This window comes from Phodopus roborovskii, unplaced genomic scaffold (assembly GCF_943737965.1).
Source record: "Phodopus roborovskii unplaced genomic scaffold, PHOROB, whole genome shotgun sequence".
NCBI classification, from domain to species: Eukaryota; Metazoa; Chordata; class Mammalia; order Rodentia; family Cricetidae; genus Phodopus; species Phodopus roborovskii.
Window position 1 is genome coordinate 3666191 of NW_026126459.1, and position 21235 is coordinate 3687425.

General features: G+C 50.1%; 2 protein-coding genes across 2 annotated transcripts; one reads left to right on the forward strand and one right to left on the reverse strand.

The window, feature by feature from the left end:
• Positions 1–280: 280 nt before the first annotated feature.
• Positions 281–3145, forward strand: Galr3 (galanin receptor 3). Its single transcript, XM_051189353.1, has 3 exons — positions 281–310; positions 1195–1557; positions 2255–3145. The coding sequence occupies exons 2-3, from the start codon at positions 1199–1201 to the stop codon at positions 3000–3002; spliced, it is 1107 nt and encodes a 368-aa protein (XP_051045310.1). The 5' UTR covers positions 281–310; positions 1195–1198; the 3' UTR covers positions 3003–3145.
• A 7091-nt stretch (positions 3146–10236) lies between these two features.
• Positions 10237–20651, reverse strand: Ankrd54 (ankyrin repeat domain 54). The gene is made up of 8 exons (XM_051189354.1): positions 20224–20651; positions 18377–18424; positions 14101–14199; positions 12745–12816; positions 12073–12120; positions 11865–11989; positions 11588–11695; positions 10237–11227 (listed from the first exon to the last, which is right to left on the reverse strand). Exons 1-8 carry the CDS (start codon positions 20546–20548, stop codon positions 11153–11155), a joined length of 900 nt encoding a protein of 299 aa, XP_051045311.1. The 5' UTR covers positions 20549–20651; the 3' UTR covers positions 10237–11152.
• Positions 20652–21235: the final 584 nt, after the last annotated feature.

A 21235-nucleotide genomic window follows, 5' to 3' on the forward strand; every position in this document is an offset into this window, starting at 1 on the left:
AACAACGCAGGCAGGCAGAGAAGAGCCGGACAGACAAGAGCCTGGCAGAGGAGCATGCCACCCCGGGGAAATCAGAGTCTGAGGAGGAGGCTGGGCAGTCCATTCTGGAGCAGCAGTAGCAAGTACCCACATCTAACTCAGCAGACAGCGGAGCGCAGATGAGAGGAGAGGAGGGGCCTTGAAGACGAAGGAAGAGAAATAGGAAGCAGAGTCGTACCTGCAGGGAGTCACCAAGGGCAGCGGTTGAGCCGGTTGAGCCGAGAAGCTCCAGCCTCAGGAAGCATGCAGGGGCCCAGTGCCTAGGGCTGAGGTGGGTGCTGCCCATCCTGGGCTTGGGGGCCTGCTGCATGCTGGGTGCCACGCAGGAGGCAGGTATTGCCTTTCTTCTCTCCTCCATTCCTCCTGACTGTCTTGCTCCTCTTTCATCCCACCCCTCTAGTGGTCCTGGAGTGCAAGGGGATCCACAGGTTGTGAACTGTCGGGTGGAGCAGGGATGAACACAGGCAGTGTGCACACAGGCATGTGTACTGGGACATAGGTGAGTAGTCAGGGTACCACCTGTTAGTTTTCCAGGTGAGCACCCCATCGTAGGAGTCAGGGTCACAGCAGCTCCACTCATGCACCTCTCTATCTAGGTCTCAGTTTCCCTTTGTACAAAGCAGAGGCAGCAACTTCCAATCTTCCTAGCTCTGCCACAGTGGTGCTTCCACGAAGATGGACTCTCCAATGGCTCAGGGATGTCACCAATGGCCACAAAATGCCCCTAAATACACGGGTCTCCCATGAACTTCAGACCTGGTTGAGAACATCCAGTGTTTGTGCACCCCACCACCCCCACCCCTGCTCTAACATCTTGCTATTCTGTCTCCAGGTGCCTAAGTCCAGAGAAACCCAAATGGCCTTCCAGGCTCTGGGTTACAGAGGCGTTCCCTAGGAAACCAAACCAAGGAGTAGTGCTCACGTTTGAGCATTCATGCACACCCCCCCCCACACACACACACGCTAATGTGACTGTGACAGGTTTTTACTCACACAGTGATTTGTAGTTTTGCTCTGTTCTCTTCCATTTCTCATGAACTAACCAGGATACTTGGTCAGATCCAGGCTGGAGGATCGAGGCCCCTGGGTCAAATGCCTGGAGAGAGCCCTGGCCTCCTGTCTGAGGACCCATTTTTCTCTCTCCCCATCTGACAGGAAGATGGCTGACATCCAGAACATTTCGCTGGACAGCCCAGGGGGCGTAGGGGCTGTGGCAGTGCCTGTGGTCTTTGCCCTCATCTTCCTGTTGGGCATGGTGGGCAATGGGCTGGTGTTGGCTGTGCTGCTGCAGCCTGGCCCAAGTGCCTGGCAGGAACAGGGCAGTACCACAGATCTCTTCATCCTCAACTTGGCGGTGGCCGACCTGTGTTTCATCCTGTGCTGCGTGCCCTTCCAGGCGGCCATCTACACACTGGATGCCTGGCTCTTTGGGGCTTTTGTGTGCAAGACCGTGCACCTGCTCATCTACCTCACTATGTATGCCAGCAGCTTCACGCTGGCTGCCGTCTCAGTGGACAGGTGAGCTGTACCTGGGGCAGACAGGAGAGGGTCCTGGATAGACTCTTACTGGCTAGTGGAGGAGAGACTAGGGACTAGAGGTTGGTGGGCATAAAGGCATAAAGCCTCAGTGGTAACTGCCCTTTCCACCTCCACTGTGAACTTTTAGAGGACATTTCTGTGTCCCAAGTGTCAGCACAGGCCAAGTGTAAGGGTAAAATATACAGGAACAAAAGAAACTCCAGGGCCAGTTAATGCTAGCGTGTACCGCTAGTCCCAGCAAGCGCTATGGAGGCAGAGGCAGGAGGATCTCTGTGAGTTCCCGGCCAGCCCGATCTACAAAGCCAGTTCCAGGGCAGCCATAGCTATCCAGAGAAACTCTGTGGGGTGTGTGGTGGGGGAGAGGGAGGACAAAGGAAAGAAGGGCGGGAGGGAGGAAGGGAAGAAGGAAGGAAGGAAGGAAGGAAGGAAGGAAGGAAGGAAGGAAGGAAGGAAGGAAGGAAAAGAAAATCCCAATGCATTCTTCACTAGCTAAGTCCTCACACCTGGCCCACATAGCCCCCATGTCTGCTTCTGTGGCTCGAAACTCGGGTGAGTCATTTCTCTTTAGGTTCCTGCTAGACGCCAGGCAAGGTGGGTGGAATGGGGAAATTGAGGCAGGTGTGGGACGAGCGCGCGCAGGAGGCCCGGTCCCGACCGCTCGCCGTCTGACCCGCAGGTACCTGGCAGTGCGCCACCCGCTGCGCTCTCGGGCACTGCGCACACCCCGCAACGCGCGCGCCGCCGTGGGGCTGGTGTGGCTGCTGGCCGCGCTCTTTTCGGCGCCCTACCTCAGCTACTATGGCACGGTGCGCTACGGCGCACTGGAGCTCTGCGTGCCCGCCTGGGAGGACGCGCGGCGGCGCGCACTCGACGTGGCCACCTTCGCCGCGGGCTACCTGCTGCCGGTGGCCGTGGTGAGCCTGGCTTACGGGCGCACGCTGCGCTTCCTGTGGGCCGCCGTGGGTCCAGCGGGCGCCGCGGCGGCAGAGGCGCGCAGACGGGCGACGGGCCGCGCGGGGCGAGCCATGCTGGCGGTGGCCGCGCTCTACGCGCTGTGCTGGGGCCCGCACCACGCGCTCATCCTCTGCTTCTGGTACGGTCGCTTCGCCTTCAGCCCGGCCACCTACGCCTGTCGCCTGGCTTCGCACTGCCTCGCCTATGCCAACTCCTGCCTCAACCCGCTCGTCTACTCGCTCGCCTCGCGCCACTTCCGCGCGCGCTTCCGCCGCCTGTGGCCCTGCGGCCGCCGTCTCCACCGCCACCACCGTGCCCATCGCGCCCTCCGTCGTGTCCAGCCAGTGTCTTCGGGGCCAGCAGGTTGCCCCGGAGACGCCAGGCCTCGCGGTTGGAGTATGGAACCCAGAAGGGATGCCTTGCATGGTGGAGAGACTGGACTAGCCCTGTCCGCCCGAAGACCGCAATAAACCCTTCCTGCTTGGAGTCTGTCCTCTCCCCTGTATGACACAATGCTACCTAGGAGCGCTAGAGCCTGGCAGCCTAGCCAGGCTGCATCGCAGAGCAGAGGCAGAGTTGCAGCTCCAATCCAAGGGACGCGGTGGTTAAAATTGGTCCACCCAACCAGATACAGTGTCCCAAAGCAGGCAGCCTCAGCCCCTATTCAAACCCAGTCTGGCAGAACAGTCCATTCACTTTCCAGACCCTGTTTTCCTTTACTACCTCTGACTGGAACCCTTGGTGTTCCTGGCTCAAAAGAGACAATGATGCTGGGCTGCGGTATTGCCCACCTTTAATCCCAGTACTCAGGAGGCAGAGGCAGATAGGTCTCTGTGAGTTCGAGGCCAGCCTGGTCTACAAAGCTACACAGAGAAACTCTGACCCCAAAAGCAGAAAGAGAGAGAGAGAGAGAGAGAGAGAGAGAGAGAGAGAGAGAGAGAGAGAGGAGAATGAATATTCGCTGGGCCCCAGCTGGCCTCTTAAGGGCTTTGGTCACCCCTCCCCATCCCCACACACAGCTGAGAAAGGACTAATTAACCAATAAATCAGTCTTGCTGGGTCCCAAGCTGCCTGCTTCTGCCCTCCCTTTCCACATGTCAATAATGTTGATTAGCTTCGGGCCCTAATATACCTCCATCTTCTGCTTGGAGCACCCTGGGAAGGCCTCTTTCTGTCAGGAGGCAGCTGCTTGATGGTCATTATGACCTACCACCTGCTGCTGACACAGAAGTCAGAGCAGCAGGAGGAAGCTGAGATCAGCAAGGCAAGTGGCTGCTTCCAGGACCCAGCCAGTCCCCCTCACACTGGGCCTAGTGTTTTCTCCCATGATTCTGCCAATGTTCCAGTCTTAGTGAGACTCCCTGGAGGCAGGGAGTATGTTGTTGCCTCTATGTAGCACCCATGGTGGCTGTCACCACTTTATGCCCCACCCAACACTGATAGGCAAGGGGTAGTGTCTCCATTTCTTTGGGTGCAGGGAGGCAGATAGCATGACAGGAGACAGACATAAATGAGTGGCAGATAATAGTATCATTTAAATACAGATGGAAGCCCCCCCCCAGTATCAGCCCCTGAATGAAATATGGAACCCATACAGTGGTAAAGCATTCCATATATAAATAAAAATACAAGCCACACACACACACAAAACCAGGCCTTGAAAATAGGCACTATGACATATGTTGTATAATCAGCAAATTTATAAAGACAAAACCCATTTGCCATTTGCTTGGGTCTGGGAGTGGTGGGGAGAAGGAGATGAGAATGCTAATAGGTGCTGAGTTTCTTCTTAGGTTGATGAAAAAGGTCTAAATTAGATCACCAGAGCTGTCTATAGTTCAGTTGAGAGAGTGCTTGCCTGGTGTATAGAATGCTCTGGGTTAAATCAAGTTTTGAGTTCAATCCCCAAAAGGTGGTAGCCTACATATAATCTCAGCATTTGGGAAATGGATGCAGGAGAATCAGAAGTTCATGATTAGTAGGCCAGATGTAGTGGTGCATGTCTTTAATCCTACCTCAAGGAAGGCATGCATGCATCTCCCCTATATGATTTTGAAGCTGACTTGGCCTATGCAGTGAGTTACAGGTCAATTAGGGTGTAGTAATAACCTGTCTCAAAAAAAAAAAAAAAAAAAAAAAAAAAAAGAAAGAAAGAAAGAAAGAAAAGAAAAAAAAAAGGTGGGAGGGAGTGGTCAGAAAAGATAACTCATCAGATAAAGAAGCCTGCTGTCAATCGTGACAACCTGAGTTTGATTCCCCAGATCCCACACTGTGAAAAGAGAGAATCCACTCCTGCAAGCTGTCCTGACCTTCACATGTGTGTGCTGGCATGTTTGAACATGAACACACTCTCCCTTCACATACATGCATACAGATACATAACTTGTTGTTAAAACAAAAATAACTGGGATGCTTGGTGCACAACTTTAATTCCATCACTCAGGAGACAGAGGTAAGCAGATCTCTGTGAGTTTGAGGCTAACTTAGTCTATGTAGCAAGTACCAGGCCAGCCTGGGCTACACAGAGATTCTGTCTCAAAAGGCAAAAGTAAAATACAAGTAGATTATGATACTATGCAACCATGGAACACGCCGACACCATTGAAGTATACAGATAAACTGGGTGTAATTGACATGCAAATCATATTTCAATAAGTACATTTGAGGCCAGGCAGTGGTGTCATACACCTTTAATCCCAGCACTCTGGAGGCAGAAGCAGGTAGATCTCTGAGAGTTCTAGACCAGCCTAGTCTATAAGAGCTAGTTCCAGGACAGGCTCCAAAGCCACAGAGAAACCCTGTCTCAAAAAACAAAACAAAAAAGTACATTTGAAGTATGACACTAGACCCAGGGGACATTTTCAAGGCAACCCAGCATCTTTGAGTAAATACAGAAGGGTGGTTGAGAGAGCTCTCAGAGACAGTGCACACCTGCAAAGTAGGAGTGAAGACAGAAAACCCCTAGGCTGGCTTACAGGAAGTGAGTTCAGCCACCCAGTAGTCCTCTGTAGTTCCCAGCAGGTGACCCACCTAGAACCTTTGTGAACCAGAGAAGTTAATGGTGTCTAGGCCCCATCACAGTGGCCTGAGACTCTGATCATCTAGTAGAGAAACACTGGATAACCAGACCTCTAGCTGGCTTGCTGAGACTTGCTGCTTTTGAAGCAGGATTCTGGCTTAGTGCAACCACTCAGGGCCTATGGGCTGACCAAGGGAAGCCCAGGATGTGTATGTAGACAGGCAGTGGGTAGATGCTTGTATGTAATACAGGAGGGCAAGGTACCAGGGAAGAAAAGACTGGGCCCTGCCCATCCTCTTCTTTAGCCACAAACATCTACCCCACGCCTGACTTAAGAGAAGCCAAAGACGGCCTGAGTTTATTATCTTGGCCCTGTCTGGCCCAACAGAATCTGGTGGGACAGGCCAGTGGCTCTTTGCTGGGGAATTTGAAGCAGAAGGTTTACAAGTTCAGTGCCTGCCTAGGCTATACAGTTCGTTCAGGGCCAGCCTGGGCAACTTAGTGAGACCTGTCTCAAGAAATAGAGAGCCAGGGATATAGCTCAGTGGTAGAATATTTGCTTAGTATGCATGAAGCCCTGACTTCAATTCCCAGTACTGCCAGAAAGAGAAAGAGGTCCTAACAGAAGAACACACTGACCTGAAATGACCCAGAGAGCAAAGTTCCTGGACAATGCAAACAGGAATTCCTGAATGTGTTTGTACATGTCCATTTGTGTGCATGGTGTATAAGCCAGACATCCAAATCGGATATGTTCCTGAATTGATCTCTATCTTATTTTCTCTCACTGAATCTGAGACTCCCCAATTTGGCCAGAAAATCCCTGGGATCCTCCTGTCCCAGTGTTCTCAGCTGTAGGATTATAGTCATGGCTTTTGTTTTGTTTTGTTTAGGTAGGCAGTAGGGGCTGGAGTGGAGGCTGAGTGAAACCAGGATGCTACCCTCAGCGGCCAAGAGAGGTCACCTGACTTGAGGCCCCAGCAACACTTATAAGGAGCTGTGTGTATTCACACTTGAGCACTTGCCAGGCACAGCAGGGAAGACATCTGGGACTGTGGAGCCCAGAGAAGGTCCCATCAGTGTGGACTTCCAGAAAAGACTTCCTGGAGAAGCTGTGCCCAAGGACAATTGTTAAATGTGTATTCATTGTGGCTCCAAGAGGAAGGCCTAAAAGACCATTTGCAGGGGCTACTGATGGGAAGAGCATATGATGGCACAGGGTCCCCACAGGAAGGGAGGCAAAGGCGGTAGGGACATTGTGAAGAAGACTCTGGGTTTCATCTGAACTGAAGACCAGATCCTGAGGGCAATGAGGAACCATTGCTCTGGTTCTGGAACCACAGTGATTTGATGAGGTTTCAGAAACTTTCAGTTGCTGCCAACATTGGCTTTTGTACAGCAGAACAAGACAGACAGGGGCAGGGACATCATTCAGGCTGGTGAAAATCCAGAGAGCTGGAGACATTCAGGACAAAGACAGTAGGGGACTCAAACAGTCAATCATGTGGGAAGTATAACTATTAAGATTGATGGCAGCTGAGGAAGAGAGAGGTCCCTCAGATGACACACGGGCTACTAGCTTGACCCCTGGAGTGTCAGTAAGGACAACTAAGAGGACAGATTCGGGGGAAGGTGATGAGCTTGGTTGAGACACATTAAACTGAAGTATCTAGGTGGGGTGGACTGTGGGGTCTTCAGGGAAATAGAATGCTACACCTGCCATGTTTTATTTAGTTCTTGGGCTTGGCTCTGGAACCTATGTCTCATCTGCTTTAGTTGGAAAGGTTGAATAACTTGCCCTAGACCACAGAGCTCAGGTCTATCCGATTTGGTTTCATATAGTCGTAGAAGTGGCAAGATGGAGCTGATTGGGAGTGGGAATAACTAGAATGTCCAAAGAAGGTGGCCTCCCTGCACTCAACCCTATGCTACTCCCATGATAGAGCTTCCTGACCCTGGCATAGCCCTATTCACCAGCCCCTCCGCCTGCTTTGGGCTGGCAGGGACAGCATCATCTATCAACTTCAAGGTGTGGACCAGGGGAAATAAACACCAATTAACCATCCAGCCTTCCTGTTAATGAACATCGCTTCCTGATGCTGGGCTCATTTTGTGGATTGCTGGCTGCAAGATGATGTGAGGCCAGCAGCACAGGCTGAGAGCTGGTTAACAGGCTAGACTGATCTTGGAGACATCTGCTTGGCAACAAGTTAAGTGGCTGATGATGTAGGGGTGAGGCTGGAACTGAAAGGATGGTTCTAGGACAGTGTGGATGGGGTAACCTGTGGGTGCACTGAGGCTCCCTCCACATTTGTGGTTCTGGGCGGTTTGGAGCTGGCTAGGCACTGGCCTCAGCTGCTGGGACAAACTAGAGTAGCACAGGGTAAGGGGGTGGTCTTTAGATTGCTCAGTCTGAATCCCAGCTGCTCTCCTTCAACAGCTGTGAGGCCTCTGGGTAGAACTGAGCTGCTTGAGCTGGCCTCCCTCCAAGGTACTATGATCTTGTTCAGAAGCTCCTCATAGGGGCCCTCCCTAGCCAAATCCACTTTCCCTTTAGTCAACCTCTCACCCTCTGGGATCCTCGCCCCACAGATCAGCCAGGATTATCGAGGCTCCTGGACCAGACCCATCACCTTTGACCTTGTCTTAGCCTCAGGTATGTCTTATCTACCAAACACATTGTACTGTGAGCTTGGCAAGGAAAGAGTTGGATCCCCCGCTTCTGGGCTTTTGGAAGCCAGGGGAGAATGCTAGAGTCTGACACTTCTGTGATTTCAAGCAAGTCAGTTTCCCACATCAGCAGAATAGGGGAATGAATACACACACACACACACACACACACACACACACACACACACACACACACACACACAATGACACTTTATCATAGACATTTGCTGACACAGAGGCACTCAATACTGTCACCCTATGTGAGGAAATGGATTGTGAGGGGACAGCATGAGTTTGAGGTAGATCCGGCTGCTGTGGTCGGCAGGGTGGGGGCCTCTGGCCCACCTGGAACATGTGAACATGTGTGGTCTGAGTAAGTGCTCAGTTTAAGGACTGTTCATGTTAGGAAGGAAGCAGTCAGGACCAGGTGAAACCAAGAGCCGCTCCCCTCCCCCCACTGCACCCATTCCCAGTCAGTGGCTTCCAGGAAGTTGGCTCCAGAGCCAACCAGGGACTGATTCAGCTGAGTTCTTTCCTGCCGCTGCCCAGTCCATCGCCCAGGGCCCACTTGTGTGTTTCCTGACTCACTCCAATATCTGAGTCGACTCTCTCTGGCTGGCTCTTCAGATTGATTCAGGCTTATAGGAAATATTCTGGCTGGAAATGGGACAAGGCAAATTGCCTGGCAGCCTGGCCAGAGTTTGATGATTAACCTAAAACCCACCTTCCTGAACCAAACCCTCCTTCACTGTCTGCATGACCACAGTGGGAGTTAGTACAGACACTTGCTGGGGCCAAGGGTGCTCTTGGGTCCTAGTCTGAAGTAACAGGGGTAGAAGATGCCGTCCTCATTCTTGGAGCCCAGGCTCAGGAATCAATTAGTCCCTGTGTCCTACTGTCTTTAGAAATTGAGTCACCTCAGCACACCCCTGGGGCAAGGTGTCCTTGGCATGCCTAGGCAGCCCCACAAGATCCTGGCCACTCTTTATGCTCCTGCTTCCAGGGAACCAAAGCTGGAGTCCCAATTTCAATTATGTAGATTTTTTTCAGATTATGTAGATTTTTATTTATTCTATATGCTTTGGTGTTTTCCTGCATGTATGTCTGTGTGAGGGTGTCAGATATTGGTTTTACATGTTGTTAGCTGCTGTATGGGTGCTGGGAATTGAACCCAGTTCCTCTGGAAGAGCAGTCAGTGCTTTCAACTACTGAGCCATCTCTCCAGCCCCTACTGTAGATTTTTCTTCAGGATGCCGGTGTGCACTCCACACAAACCTTACTCCTTCTGAGGTTCATGTTCCTTCCCTAACAGCCAGAGGGCCAGTAACCAGGCCTTACTCTTTCCAGGCAGTCTAGAGAAGGCCCACGGATGCAAGGCCTGAGTGGAGCCTGGTCCTTCCTGCCCCGTCTCTCTTCTGTCTTGGTCTCCAGCCTGCCCCAGGCAATGGCCCTGGCCCCAGTGAAGCCCCAAGAAGAGAGCAAGATCAAGTGCACCCCTGGGCCCCAAGAAGTGAAGGTCACCTGGAGAGTTGGTTACCCAGGCAGAGGAGAAAGTCTGTTCCATACACACAGTCCCTTGTCCCTCTTGTCACTCAGAAGGGACAGCAGTCTTGAGGCTGCTGAAGCACTTGCCCTCCCAACCCTGCCAGTATGGGGGACTTTGGCCTTCCTTCCCCACAGGGGTTTGGGGGTTAAAATCCCATCCAATTCTTCCTTCCAGGATCTGGAGAGTGGCTGAGTTTCCATTCAGTACTGGGCTGGGATCTGAAGATGGGCTTCTCTTCTGCCACTAGCTAGGGCTTTCAGCTTAATAAAAGAGAAAACAGAGCAATTCCAGGCCAGATGTGGACTGAGCTTAGAAGCCAGTGGCCAAATTCCTGTCTGCAGAGGCAGCCTCCCATGTAAGTCTCCTCACACCCCAGAACCATCTTCAGGATAAGATAGGGCACTGTTCAGCATTGAGTCTGAGTCCCTGAGTTTCTGTTGTCACTACAAGAAGCCACCACTAAAAAAGCCAGCTTAAACAACAGATTTATTCTCACAGTTCTGGAGGCTAGAAACTAAAATGTATCTCACTGAGCCCATGTCCAGTTGCCAGCAGAGCCAGCCCCTGCTGGAGGTTCAGAGGGCATTCCATTTGCTGTCCTTTTCCAGCTCCTGGCTTCCTCCTTGACGTCTCACCTCCACATGGCAGGAGTTACCTGCCTCCCTCCCACAGGCTCTCTGGGGTGATACCCATCTACCTAGATAGTCCAGGATCCTCTCTATCCTGTAAAGACCTTTGGTTATGTATCTGCTCAGACTCTTGTCACACCACCTAAGGCCTAGAGGTTCCTGGGATGAGGACCTGGGCACATGAACCACTATCTATCTCTGACAACTTGGCTGCAAAACATCCCCATCCGTAGTGTTTCAGTGACTGGGAGGGAAGGAGGTGGAGATGTTTCTTTGGGCTAAACAGGGTCCTTCCTAACCTCATGAAGGCCTAGGCATCAGCAATGTCCCTCTTCTACTCAGAGACACTCATGCAGTATGTCCTTGAAAGCCAGGTGCAGGGCTAAATTTAAGTGCTGGTGTAAGGGCCAGGGCCAGCATAGACACCCACAGCAGCCAGGGTGGCCTCAGAGTACCTACCCAAAGCCAGATGATGATAATAAGTCCATGGCTGGGAATTGGGGCTCTGGGGCTTGCTGAGGACATAGGGAGGCCACAGGAAGAGTGATGTCTGCCCATGGGCCTGGAATGTGGCTACAGAGGCTGGCATTATGCAGCAGGAGCTAGGGCTGTGATCCTGGCCCATAGAGATGATTCAGACTGTCTGGCAGCAGTTCTGCCCTCAGCATCTAAGGGCAAGGTAGAACTCGAGTCCCCTGGGCTTTGCCTGTACCAAGAGCGGAGGGCAGAAGGGTGATGACAAAGCAATCTTCCTTGCTACCTCTTCTCCATGTTCTGCATCTGCAGGCTGAGTGAGGTAAAGCTGGCCAAGAGGTCCGTCACTTCATCCACCTGCGGGGACAAACCCAGGCTGATCCAAGAGGGATCACCACAGACCACAGGCATTGCCTCTCTTCACGGCACACAAATGCTTCCCCCACACCTTGGTGTTTCAATGACTAGGATAGGGGTTGGACACTTGTGCTGGGCTTAGCTGAGTCCTTATCCAGTGAAGGCCTAGGTGTCAGTAACCCTTTTCTCTGACTATGAGTTCATCCTGGGCATTGGGTAGTCTGGGACTGACTGCCCCCGCCCCCACCCCCGAGAACAGGGACATGAGCACACACCAGCCAGCACAGCTTCCAGGAAGTGGACAGAAACTGTGAGGGCCATGGTGGTGGCAACACCCCAGGTCCTGTGGCTGTAGCTCACCTGCTCTTTGGTACTTGTCATCTGAAGGCGGGTACAGAGGTCATCCAGCCGTTCCCGCTGTTCATGCCGCCCCAGGCGTTCCAGGTACTCCCGGAGCATGTGGATAATCTAGAAGAAGAAGAGGAGCTGAGCTGTTGGCTAGAAGGCAGGCACAGGCCCAACTTGCCACCAACAGAATAATGGAGCAGGAATGTTGAGGTTCGGTGAGATCAGAAGTCCTAAGCCAGAGGCAGGTGGTCTGCTAAGTGTGGTATCCATCCAAGGGGGAATTGCTCACCTGCTTCACCTCCAGCCGGACAGCCTGCAGGCACTGGGAATGGCCCTCCTGTAGGATGTTCAGCTTTGACTTGGCCAGGTGTAGGGGCGTACGGCCAGCTCTGTCCAGGGCATCCACACGGGCCCCTGTGGAGAGGTAGAAGGAAGCATGCTGAGGATGCTGAGGATGAGAGAGAGAGAAGGGCAGGAAGAGGGGAGGGGACACGCACCTCCTCGAAGCAGTGTGGTGATGACAGGCACATGGTTGGTGCAGGCCGCTGTGAAAGAAGAGAGACTTAAGAATCATGACTGTGGCTGGGCAGTGGTGGTGCACGCTTTTAATTCCAGCACTCGGGAGGCGGAGACAGGAGGATCTTGGTGAGTTCGAGGCCAGCCTGGTCTACAGAGTGAGTTCCAGGATAGCCAGGGCTACAAAGAGAAACCCTATCTCTACAAACAAAGAAAAAAGAAAAGAAAAGAAAAAGAAAGAAAGAAAAAAGAAAGAAGAATCATGGTTTTGGAGAGCAGGGAAGAGAAGCTGTCTCTGAATGGTCTTGTGCCATGTTACCTCCTGAGATAGTGTCACCAAGGCAGTGTGCCCTATTGGGCAGGACTCAGATCAAGTTCAGTATTTCCCTGTATAGTTGGGGAGGCTGAAGCAAGGCTGGGGCCATCAAAGGGCTCACAACCCACTTCTTAGCAGAGGTGGTTGCCACCAGTCCAAGCACACAAACAGCACTGCCAAGTGCACAACCTACTGTGAATGGTCTGTGGAACACAGACTGTGGGAATGCACACTTGTGGTTCATTGTGCCAGGATGCTAGGCGATACTTCTGGAGCCTGCAGAACCCTAGCTTTTATATCTTAGAAGTCTACCTTGTGGTGGCTATTGAGGACTTACCCAGGTGCAATGGTGTATTGCCTAGACCATCCTGTTGGTTGGGGTCAGCCCCATGGTCCAGGAGAAGCTGCACTGAAAACAGAAAAACCCAAGATACACTGTTAGAGGTTTGCACCAACTAAACCTCATCCTGAAGCCAGTAAAAACTTCCTTGAGTGTAGAGTGCAGGACCCAGACATGGTTCCCCAGGCTGCTGCATGTCCTCCATCACTTATGGGATCTACAGGGTTTATGTGTAGGACCCCAAGGACTCTAGGAGTGTCTCTTGGCCTCTTGGTCCTATAGGACTGAGGAAAGTACCGGGGAAGGCCCCTGAAGATATTTCCTATTTCCCTGACAGCAGCACGCTGCGCTGAGAGTGAGGCCATACATGGTGCTGGGCTCCATGAACAGTCCCCCTCCCCTAGCAGTCCTGGGTCACCTCAACTTGCCAGGGCATGCCAATCACCCAGCTGGACTCACGTAGGTTAAGGACATTGTATTGGAGGGCCAGGCTGAGTCTCACAAAAGAACAAAAGCTAATTCCAGAGGAACTGGTCATAGATGAAATGTGATCAGTAACACTGTCACATTTCTAGAAGAAAACAGGAGACTATCTTGGTGGGAAGCCAAAGATTTTGTAAAGAGTCACACACAGAAAAAAAAAAAAAAAAAAAAAAACCCATTAACCAAAGGAAAGGAGCGACCAGCATACTGTAGATGGGTCTGTGACTCACTATCCAGGAGTCTGAGGCTGGAGGGTCTCAAGTTCAAGGCTTACCTGGTTTGTAGTGTGAGCTAAATGCCAGCCTGGACAACTTATTAGGACCTTGGTCCAAAGTAAAAAAGTGAAAAAGAGGGCTGGATATATAGCTTAGTGATGGAGCACTGCCAACATGAGTGAAGTCCCTGGATTTGATCCCCAGGACCACAAAAGAGAAAAGAAAAGAAGCTGGCCCAGGTGTGGCAGTGTATGCCTGTAATCCTAGCACTCAGGAGACAAGCAGGACGGTGAGCTCATGGTCATTCTTAGCAAGTGTGAGGCCAACCTGAACTGCATAAGACCCGTTCTCTCTCTCTCTCTCTCTCTCTCTCTCTCTCTCTCTCTCACACACACACACACACACACACACACACACACACTCACACACACTGGAATCATTAACAAGGACCTCTGCTTATTAAATGAATACTCACCAAGCTAGCCAGGCATAGTGGCACACATCTATAGTCCTAATACTTGAGGGCTCCTGTCAAAAGTCTTCCTTGTCCCATACCCTGGGCCTCCTGAGGCATGCAGACAGAAATTCTTTTCCCATTCTATTTAGAAGGATGTCACTGGCCTTGACCAGCTCCTCTTGCTTCCCCAGGACTCACCAATCTGGTCATTGCCATTGCAGGAGGCAAAATGGAGGGCTGTGCGGCCTTTGTCATCAGCTGCACAGGGATCCGTGCCATCTTCCAGCAGCTGCTGCACTGACCACCAAGATGGGGGAGAAGAAGGGTGAGAAAGCAGTAGTGTTAGCTATGCTGCAGTCCCTAGAGATGGACAATGATGCTCAAGGGCCCCTCTAGATGAGCCATTCACAATTCATAGGAAAGTTGGGCCCTCCTAGATGCTAGCCCCACAGGGACTACTGGAATTCTGTTATCTTAATGGCCATGGAGTCTGTGTTTAACCTGCGTGTCTAAAGATTGGACAGAACATCAGAAGAGGCTCTTGATCTTCATGGTAGGAACTGCAGAGTCACAGTAATTCTAACATAGGTCGTGATCCCATTCCTTTGTCTCTGCTTGGATACATATCCATTCCAGCTGGACACAGCTGCCCAAGCTACTGGATGGTACTTAGTTCTCAAGAGGTAGCACTTAAAGGGGACAGAGCACAAGCCTCAGGGACATACAAAATCCCAGGCTAAGCTAAACTAAGCAGGAAAGGAGTGCACAGCCATCAGCATGAGGTGGTGGTAGGAGCTTGGATGGGAACAGGCATGGAGGCCTGGACTTGCACAGCAGTCACCCGAAAATGGGCATCATCTCTGCGCTGACATCTGCAGAGCCGCTGTGATGGGGATAATGGATGTGCTATTCCTTCTCTGACAGTACAGGGGCCCTGAAATGGGGGAGACATTATGCACTAATTCCCCATGTCTGTGGGGAAAATTGCTGCCAGTCATTTTAGAGTCAGTTACGTTTTAGTCTCTTTCCCCCAGCTGCTTCCTGTCCATGCAGCTCTCCCCAGCTGAGTCAGCCTCTTTTCCCTCACACTTCTTCCATTTCCTGTTCCTTCTGTTCTTTAACAGCAGCACACTGTCCACTCTAGAATAGTGCTCACTGTATAGTGTCTGGGAATTCTGGCCAGTCATCAGCTTGACAATAGCCATGCAAATTGTCACATCCACTTCACAGACTAGGACATTTTGACCCAGTGAGACCTAAGGTTCAGAGGTCACAGTGACCCAAGAAACAAGAGGCAAGCGGGCTGCAAACCTGGCTCTCTGCTCCTGCTCAGCACACCACCGCTCTGTTTTGTGTTCCTGCCTGGATTTATTTTGTTTGGTTGGTTGATTTGGTTTTGATTTCTTTTGTTTGTTAGTTTTTTTTTTTTTTTTTTTTGAGACAGGATTTCTCTGTGTAGCCCTGGCTGTCCTGGAACTCACTCTGTAGACCAGACTGGCCTCAAACTCACCGAGATCCTCCTGTCTCTGCCTCCTGGGTGCTGGGATTAAAGGTGTCACCACCACCCAGCTGTGTCTGGGTTTTGAACTGGTGTTGTTATATAGACTTCTTCCTTAGCTAGATTACAGATTTATAGCTTTGGTATGATGCATAGTGCCCCATAAGTGCTGGCTCAGTTAGTGTTATTGATTGGCTGGCTGGGTATTGTGTCACATTCCCATAACCATAGCACTCTAACAACACAGGAGAATCAACAGTTCAAGGCCAAACTGAAAGACAGTAGTCCTAGTCCTTTCTCTTGCCACATACTAGAGCAATTTTTAAAAAGTGCCTGAAGGGGCTGGAGAGATAGCTCAGCAGTTAAGAGCATTTGCTGCTCTTCCAGAGGTCCTGAGTTTAAATCCCAGCAACCACATGGTTGCTCACAACCATCTATAATGAGATCTGGTGCCCTCTTCTGGCCTGCAGACAGAACACTGTATATGGGCTGAAGAGATGGCTCAGTGGTGAAGAGCACTGGCTGTTCTTCCAGAGGACCTGGGTTCAGTTCTCAGCAACCACATGGCAGCTTACAACTGCCTGTAACTCCACCTACAGGGGGTCTGACATCCTTACAGAGACATACATACAGGTCAAATACCAATTAAGTAAAAATAAATAAACCATTAGAAAAAAAAAAAGAACACATAATAAATAAACAAATCAAATCTTTAAAACAAAGAAAAAAAAGTGCCTGGGTGGGCAGGAAAGCTCAGTGGTATGAGCTGAGTTCAATTCCACATGGTGGAAAGAGGGAACAAGTACCCATAAGTTGTTCTCTGGCATCTACAAGCACAGACATGCCATCACAAACAACAAACGTTAAACTTGTTGCTCAAATAGCCTCAAACATTAAAGTTCAAGGAAAACAGACCAAGAAGTGGACAAACCTTCCAGGTTCTGGTCCTGCAACTATTGCTGTGCCAAAGGCAAGGGAACCATACGGAAATAGGTCCCTGTAGCCCTGTCTCTATTTCATACCTGCTGTAAGGAGGTACCTGTAACCATGGCCCTTCATCAATGTTCACATCTTACCTGTTGCCACAGCATCCCACCACCCAAGCAGAATGCTATACCCTGGAGGTAGGCAGAATAATGGCCCTCCAATTTTGTAGATATGTTACCTTCAAGGCAAAAGTAAGTTTTGTAGCTCTGCCCAAGGCTAAAGACTCTTAAAATATGGAGGTAATGCTGGATTATCCAGGCCCAGTGGAACCAAATAAATCCTTACTTTTCCTACTTCAAAAACTGAGATGGCAAGATGAGAACTCAGCCCACTGTTGCAGGCTCTGTAGAAGAGAAACAGATTCTTTCTATTACCCTCCAAAAAGAAATGCTGTCTGGCAGACAATTGAAGTTTTAGCCTGGCCGGGAAACCTGGGTTGAACATGTGACCTGCAGAACTATCCATGCTACTTGTGTTGATGAGCAGTAGATTTGGGCCATTTGTTGAGGCAGCTCTGATGGTCAATCCTAACTTGATTGTAGAAGTACCTAGGAGCTCAATACGTCACTGTGAACCCATGAGGACATTCTCAGAAAAGATTCGAGAAGAAGGGAATTCCTATCCTGAGTGTGGGCAGCACCATCCTGTGGAGCGTGGGCCCAGAAGGACAAGAAAGGGAAAAGGAGGGAGCCCGAGAGCACACGTATACTCTTTCTGCTTCCTGCCACAGTGACACTGACCTCTCTCTTTTGCCATGCCCTCCAGCAATGATCAATGCAAACTTGTTTTGTTTTGCTTTTTAATTTATTCATCTTTCTTGTGTTTGTTGTGTATGTATGGTATATTATTATGGTGTGTGCAAGAGCATGTGCCTATGCGTGTGTATAGAGAGACCAGAGGAAGGCATCAGGGATCTTCTGTCACTCATTACCTTATTTTTCAACACAAGGTCTCTCATTGAACCTACAGCTTCCTGCTTCAGTTTGGATGGCTGACCTCCAAGCTCCTGGGATCCACTTGTCTCCAATCCCAATACTGGGGTTACAAGCACAAGAAGCCATGCCTGACTTTTTTCACATGGGCCCTGGGGATCTGAACTCAGTGCTCTTACCCACTGAGCCATTCCCCAGACCAAACCTATTATTTTTATCTCCTTTTGTACCCCAGGCTATTTTAGAACTTGCTATGGTAGACCACACTGGCCATAATCTGTCATCCAACTACCTTTGCCTCCTGAGTGCTGGGATTAAGGGTATACCCCATCATGATGAGATGTGAATGCAGGAAGTGATCTGAGGACCAAAAAATCTAAGATCATGTGCCAAAAGTAATCTCCTTCCTTAGGCGCTATTTTGTCACTGTGACAAAAGTCTGACAATACAGCAGCCACAGTAAACCAACATACGATTTTCCCCTGACACACGGGAGGTATTGTTAGAGGATTAAATAAGTAGCTGTGGTAGTAGCAGTAGTATTTGTCCTAGAAGGTGTCCTTGTACCTCCAATGCTCTACCTCAGTTACGGAATGCTCAAGAGCAGCAACAGAAAGCCAGCTGCAGTATCCTGTAGGGAGCTCCATACATACTTGTCAGATGCCCTGTCAATAACTGAGACCCAGTTACTAGACAGCCAGGGGTACCAGATGATCACCCAGCAGTTAAGGTGGAGTGGTCACTCCTGGAAAAGTAGGCATTTGCTTTTTGCTGAGGCGTTGCTGAATCCCAGGTATTAAACACAACCTGTTGCCCCTAACATCAGAAAGTACACAGGGTGAGGAGCACTATGACATCCGGAGACTCTGGGTAACAGAGGAGCATGGTGAAAGAGTACTTACACCTTACTTCTGTTTTGCACAGTGATTTCAGGGTCACGGAGTAAATACAGTGAGCATTCTCTGAGGGAATGAGTGTGAGCTGGCAGACTTCCCAGATACAGGGTATTTGGCTTTTTCCTTCCCCTCAGCCCATAGATCCCACTGTGTACACTCACCTGTTTCTATATCATTGGCATTGGCAGAATCCCTCAGCCTCTTCAGAGCTATAAAGAGAAAATTAACAGTTACAAAAAAATCGTAACAAAACCAGAAGGCACATGACTTCCTAGTGTTCCCTGATATCCCACCCTTTAGTCACAGCAACACAAAGGCAAAGGTATCTGACAAAAACCACCAGCCTGGAAACAAGGAGAAACTGGAACTGGGCCAGAGTTGGAGGAGAGACCAATTTCTGTAGCAAACTGACTTCTGGAGCCAGATATAATTTCTGCCACTTGTGGTAGTTGGTGACCTTGAGCATGCCAGTTACTTACCCTGGGCCCCAGCCCATCATCCATAAAACAAGGCAGAATTGTTCTGCCAGCTCTTAAGTTGTTGCAAATTGTGATTTTTTTTTTTTTAAAGAGAAAGACTGAGTAGGTTTAGTCCTTTGTGAGCTAACTGCTTCAAAGCACCTCATTCCTGAATGACTGACCAAACTCAAGTAATTCCTAAGCAGAAACTCCCCTCTTCTTGCTGATACCACTTTTACTTTAAAACTAACAGAAAGCATTACCTTTGTTGTTAGAGAATGGTCAAAAAAAAAAAAAAATGCAAATTAGATATGACAATTGCATGCATCCATATACCTCTTTTTTGTTTATATAGCACTTTGCAATTCTCGTTTAATCTTTTTAGAGACAGGGTTTCTCTGTCTAGCCCTGGTTGTCCTGGTCTACAGAACTGACTCTGTAGGACCAGGCTGGCCTAGAAGTCACAGAGCTCTGCCTGCCTCTGCCTCCAGAGTGGTGGGATTAAAGGCATGGGATACCACTGCCCGGCCCTCTTTTGATCTTTATAACACTAAGGCACCAGGTCAAATGATGCCAGTCTGAAAAGAAAGCTTAAATTTTTCTAATATTAATCCTACTGCAACCCATTTTCCTTTAACCATAAACCATAGAAAACAATATAGCAGGCATACCAGGGCAGCCTGACTGATCTGGGCTAGAATACTGGTGTAGCCTTTTTCTATGTGACTTGAAATCAGAATGTCCAAATGGTAATAACTGACTCAGTGGAAAAAGATGCTTGCTACAAAACCTGACCTCCTGAGTGTAATCACCAAGATTCATACACTGTGGACCTGGAACACTTAGATCAGGCTAGCCTTGAACACAGAGATCTTCCTGCCTCTGCCTCCTCAGGATTACTGGCGTACTACCACACCTGTCTCCTTTTCTCTCTCCTTCCTTCCTTCCTTTTCTTTATTTTTTTGGTTTATCAAGACATGGTTTCTCTGTGTGTCTGTGCAGCTTTGTAGACCAGGCTAGCCTCAAACTCACAGAGATCCACTTGCCTCTGCCTCCCGAGTGCTGGGATTAAAGACACGGACCACCATTGCCAGGTTCTGGCTGTTTTGCTTGTGTACAGTAAATTCTGTACAAGTAACTTCTTATGGGTCACAAGAATCTCTTGGAATAACTATAAAAGGCTGTGTATCAAACAAGTGTTTGGTCCATCACAAAGATAGATCAGAACTTTACCTAACTCTTAATACCCGAGGAAAGCTGGTAGTATACCCATTCTACAAGTAGAAAGTCGAGGTCACAAGTGTCTGTAGGTCGCGTGAGGGCCAACTGTGGAGCAGTCTGATTCAGATCTCTGCATTTACACAAATTGGGATAGCGTGGATACAGGCTCTGGGCTCCCTTCTCTAATAATAAAAATATTCTTTACATTATTGTCTACTAACAATCACTCTCGAGAGTGGAAAGTTTTTATTCAGTGATGCCCAAGTGGCTGAAGCCACGGTCCTCAGCAATTATTCACAAGCGATCCCAAGATCCCTGGCTAAACTCACCGTGCACCTCCTTGCCCGTGGGCCCGAACCGGCGGTGGGGCCTAGCGACGCGCCTCAGCCGCCCGGCGGGAATCTTGCAGCGCAGTTCGTCGCGGGGCTCAGCGTCCTGCTGCCACAGGACCTGCAGGTAGCGCAGCGGGGACTGGGCCCTACCGGCTGCACAGCCCGGATGGCCTGCGCCGCCGCCCAGCGCAGCGCCTAGATCCGCGAAGGAGAACAGGCCTCCGGCTTCCGCCAGCGGCTCCGGTGCCACCGCGCACTCGCCGTCGGAGCTCGAGCGGCCAGATCCCGACTCGTCATCTGCGACCCCGCCGGTGGCTGCCATGGCAACGGCTAGGCGCGGGACTGGCAGCGCCAGCCTCGTTCCGAACCGACCAACGGACCCACTTCCTTCCAAGAGAAGCCCCGCTGTCAGCGAGTGAGTGGGCGGGGCCTGCAACCACAGCAACAGAGTGCGGGCAGGTCGGGCTGTGTAGAGTGTCAGTCCAATCAGAGTTCGCCGAACCTGCACAGCATAGCCAATCGGGCAAGGAAATCAGAATATAAAGAGAACATTGGTTTACAGCAGTTTGACTGGCGTGTAAGTAAGCCAATCATATATAGGATTGCTACGCACTAAGCGGTCTTGCTACAGGAGCCAATAAAAAAGCAGAGTTCAGACTACTTTTCCCCACCCTTTTCTTGCAGTGTTTCCTATCCTAGATCCGGAAGGACAACTGGCAAATACTTTAGCCAATCACCATAAGATGCTCTCCAGCCAATCGGAAAGTGAAGAAACAAAACTACACTGTTGTGTGTTTTCAATCAATGAACACATGTACACAGAAAGAGATTTTCCACAAAACGCACAATGATTTGAAGGTATCACCACGAAGCAAGCGATAATATCTTCTAATGTAATATATTTCCCTTTGTCAGGTTTCTCTTTTTCCCAAGGGGGTCATTGCTTTAACAGAATTTTAATTCCAAGTAATTATACAAGAGTGATCCTTCAGTAGGCAAATTTGCTCAG

Bases quoted from the DNA above. Each gene is read 5' to 3' on its own strand.
- Galr3 (XM_051189353.1), top strand. From the start codon at position 1,199: ATGGCTGACATCCAGAACATTTCGCTGGACAGCCCAGGGGGCGTAGGG. The intron at 1,558-2,254 runs GTGAGCTGTACC...TCTGACCCGCAG, and splicing joins GCTGCCGTCTCAGTGGACAG to GTACCTGGCAGTGCGCCACC.
- Ankrd54 (XM_051189354.1), bottom strand. From the start codon at position 20,548: ATGGCAGCCACCGGCGGGGTCGCAGATGACGAGTCGGGATCTGGCCGC. The intron at 14,200-18,376 runs GTGAGTGTACAC...CTTGGTGGTCAG, and splicing joins TGCCAATGATATAGAAACAG to TGCAGCAGCTGCTGGAAGAT. The intron at 11,228-11,587 runs GTGAGCTACAGC...TTGTCCCCGCAG, and splicing joins TGACAAGTACCAAAGAGCAG to GTGGATGAAGTGACGGACCT.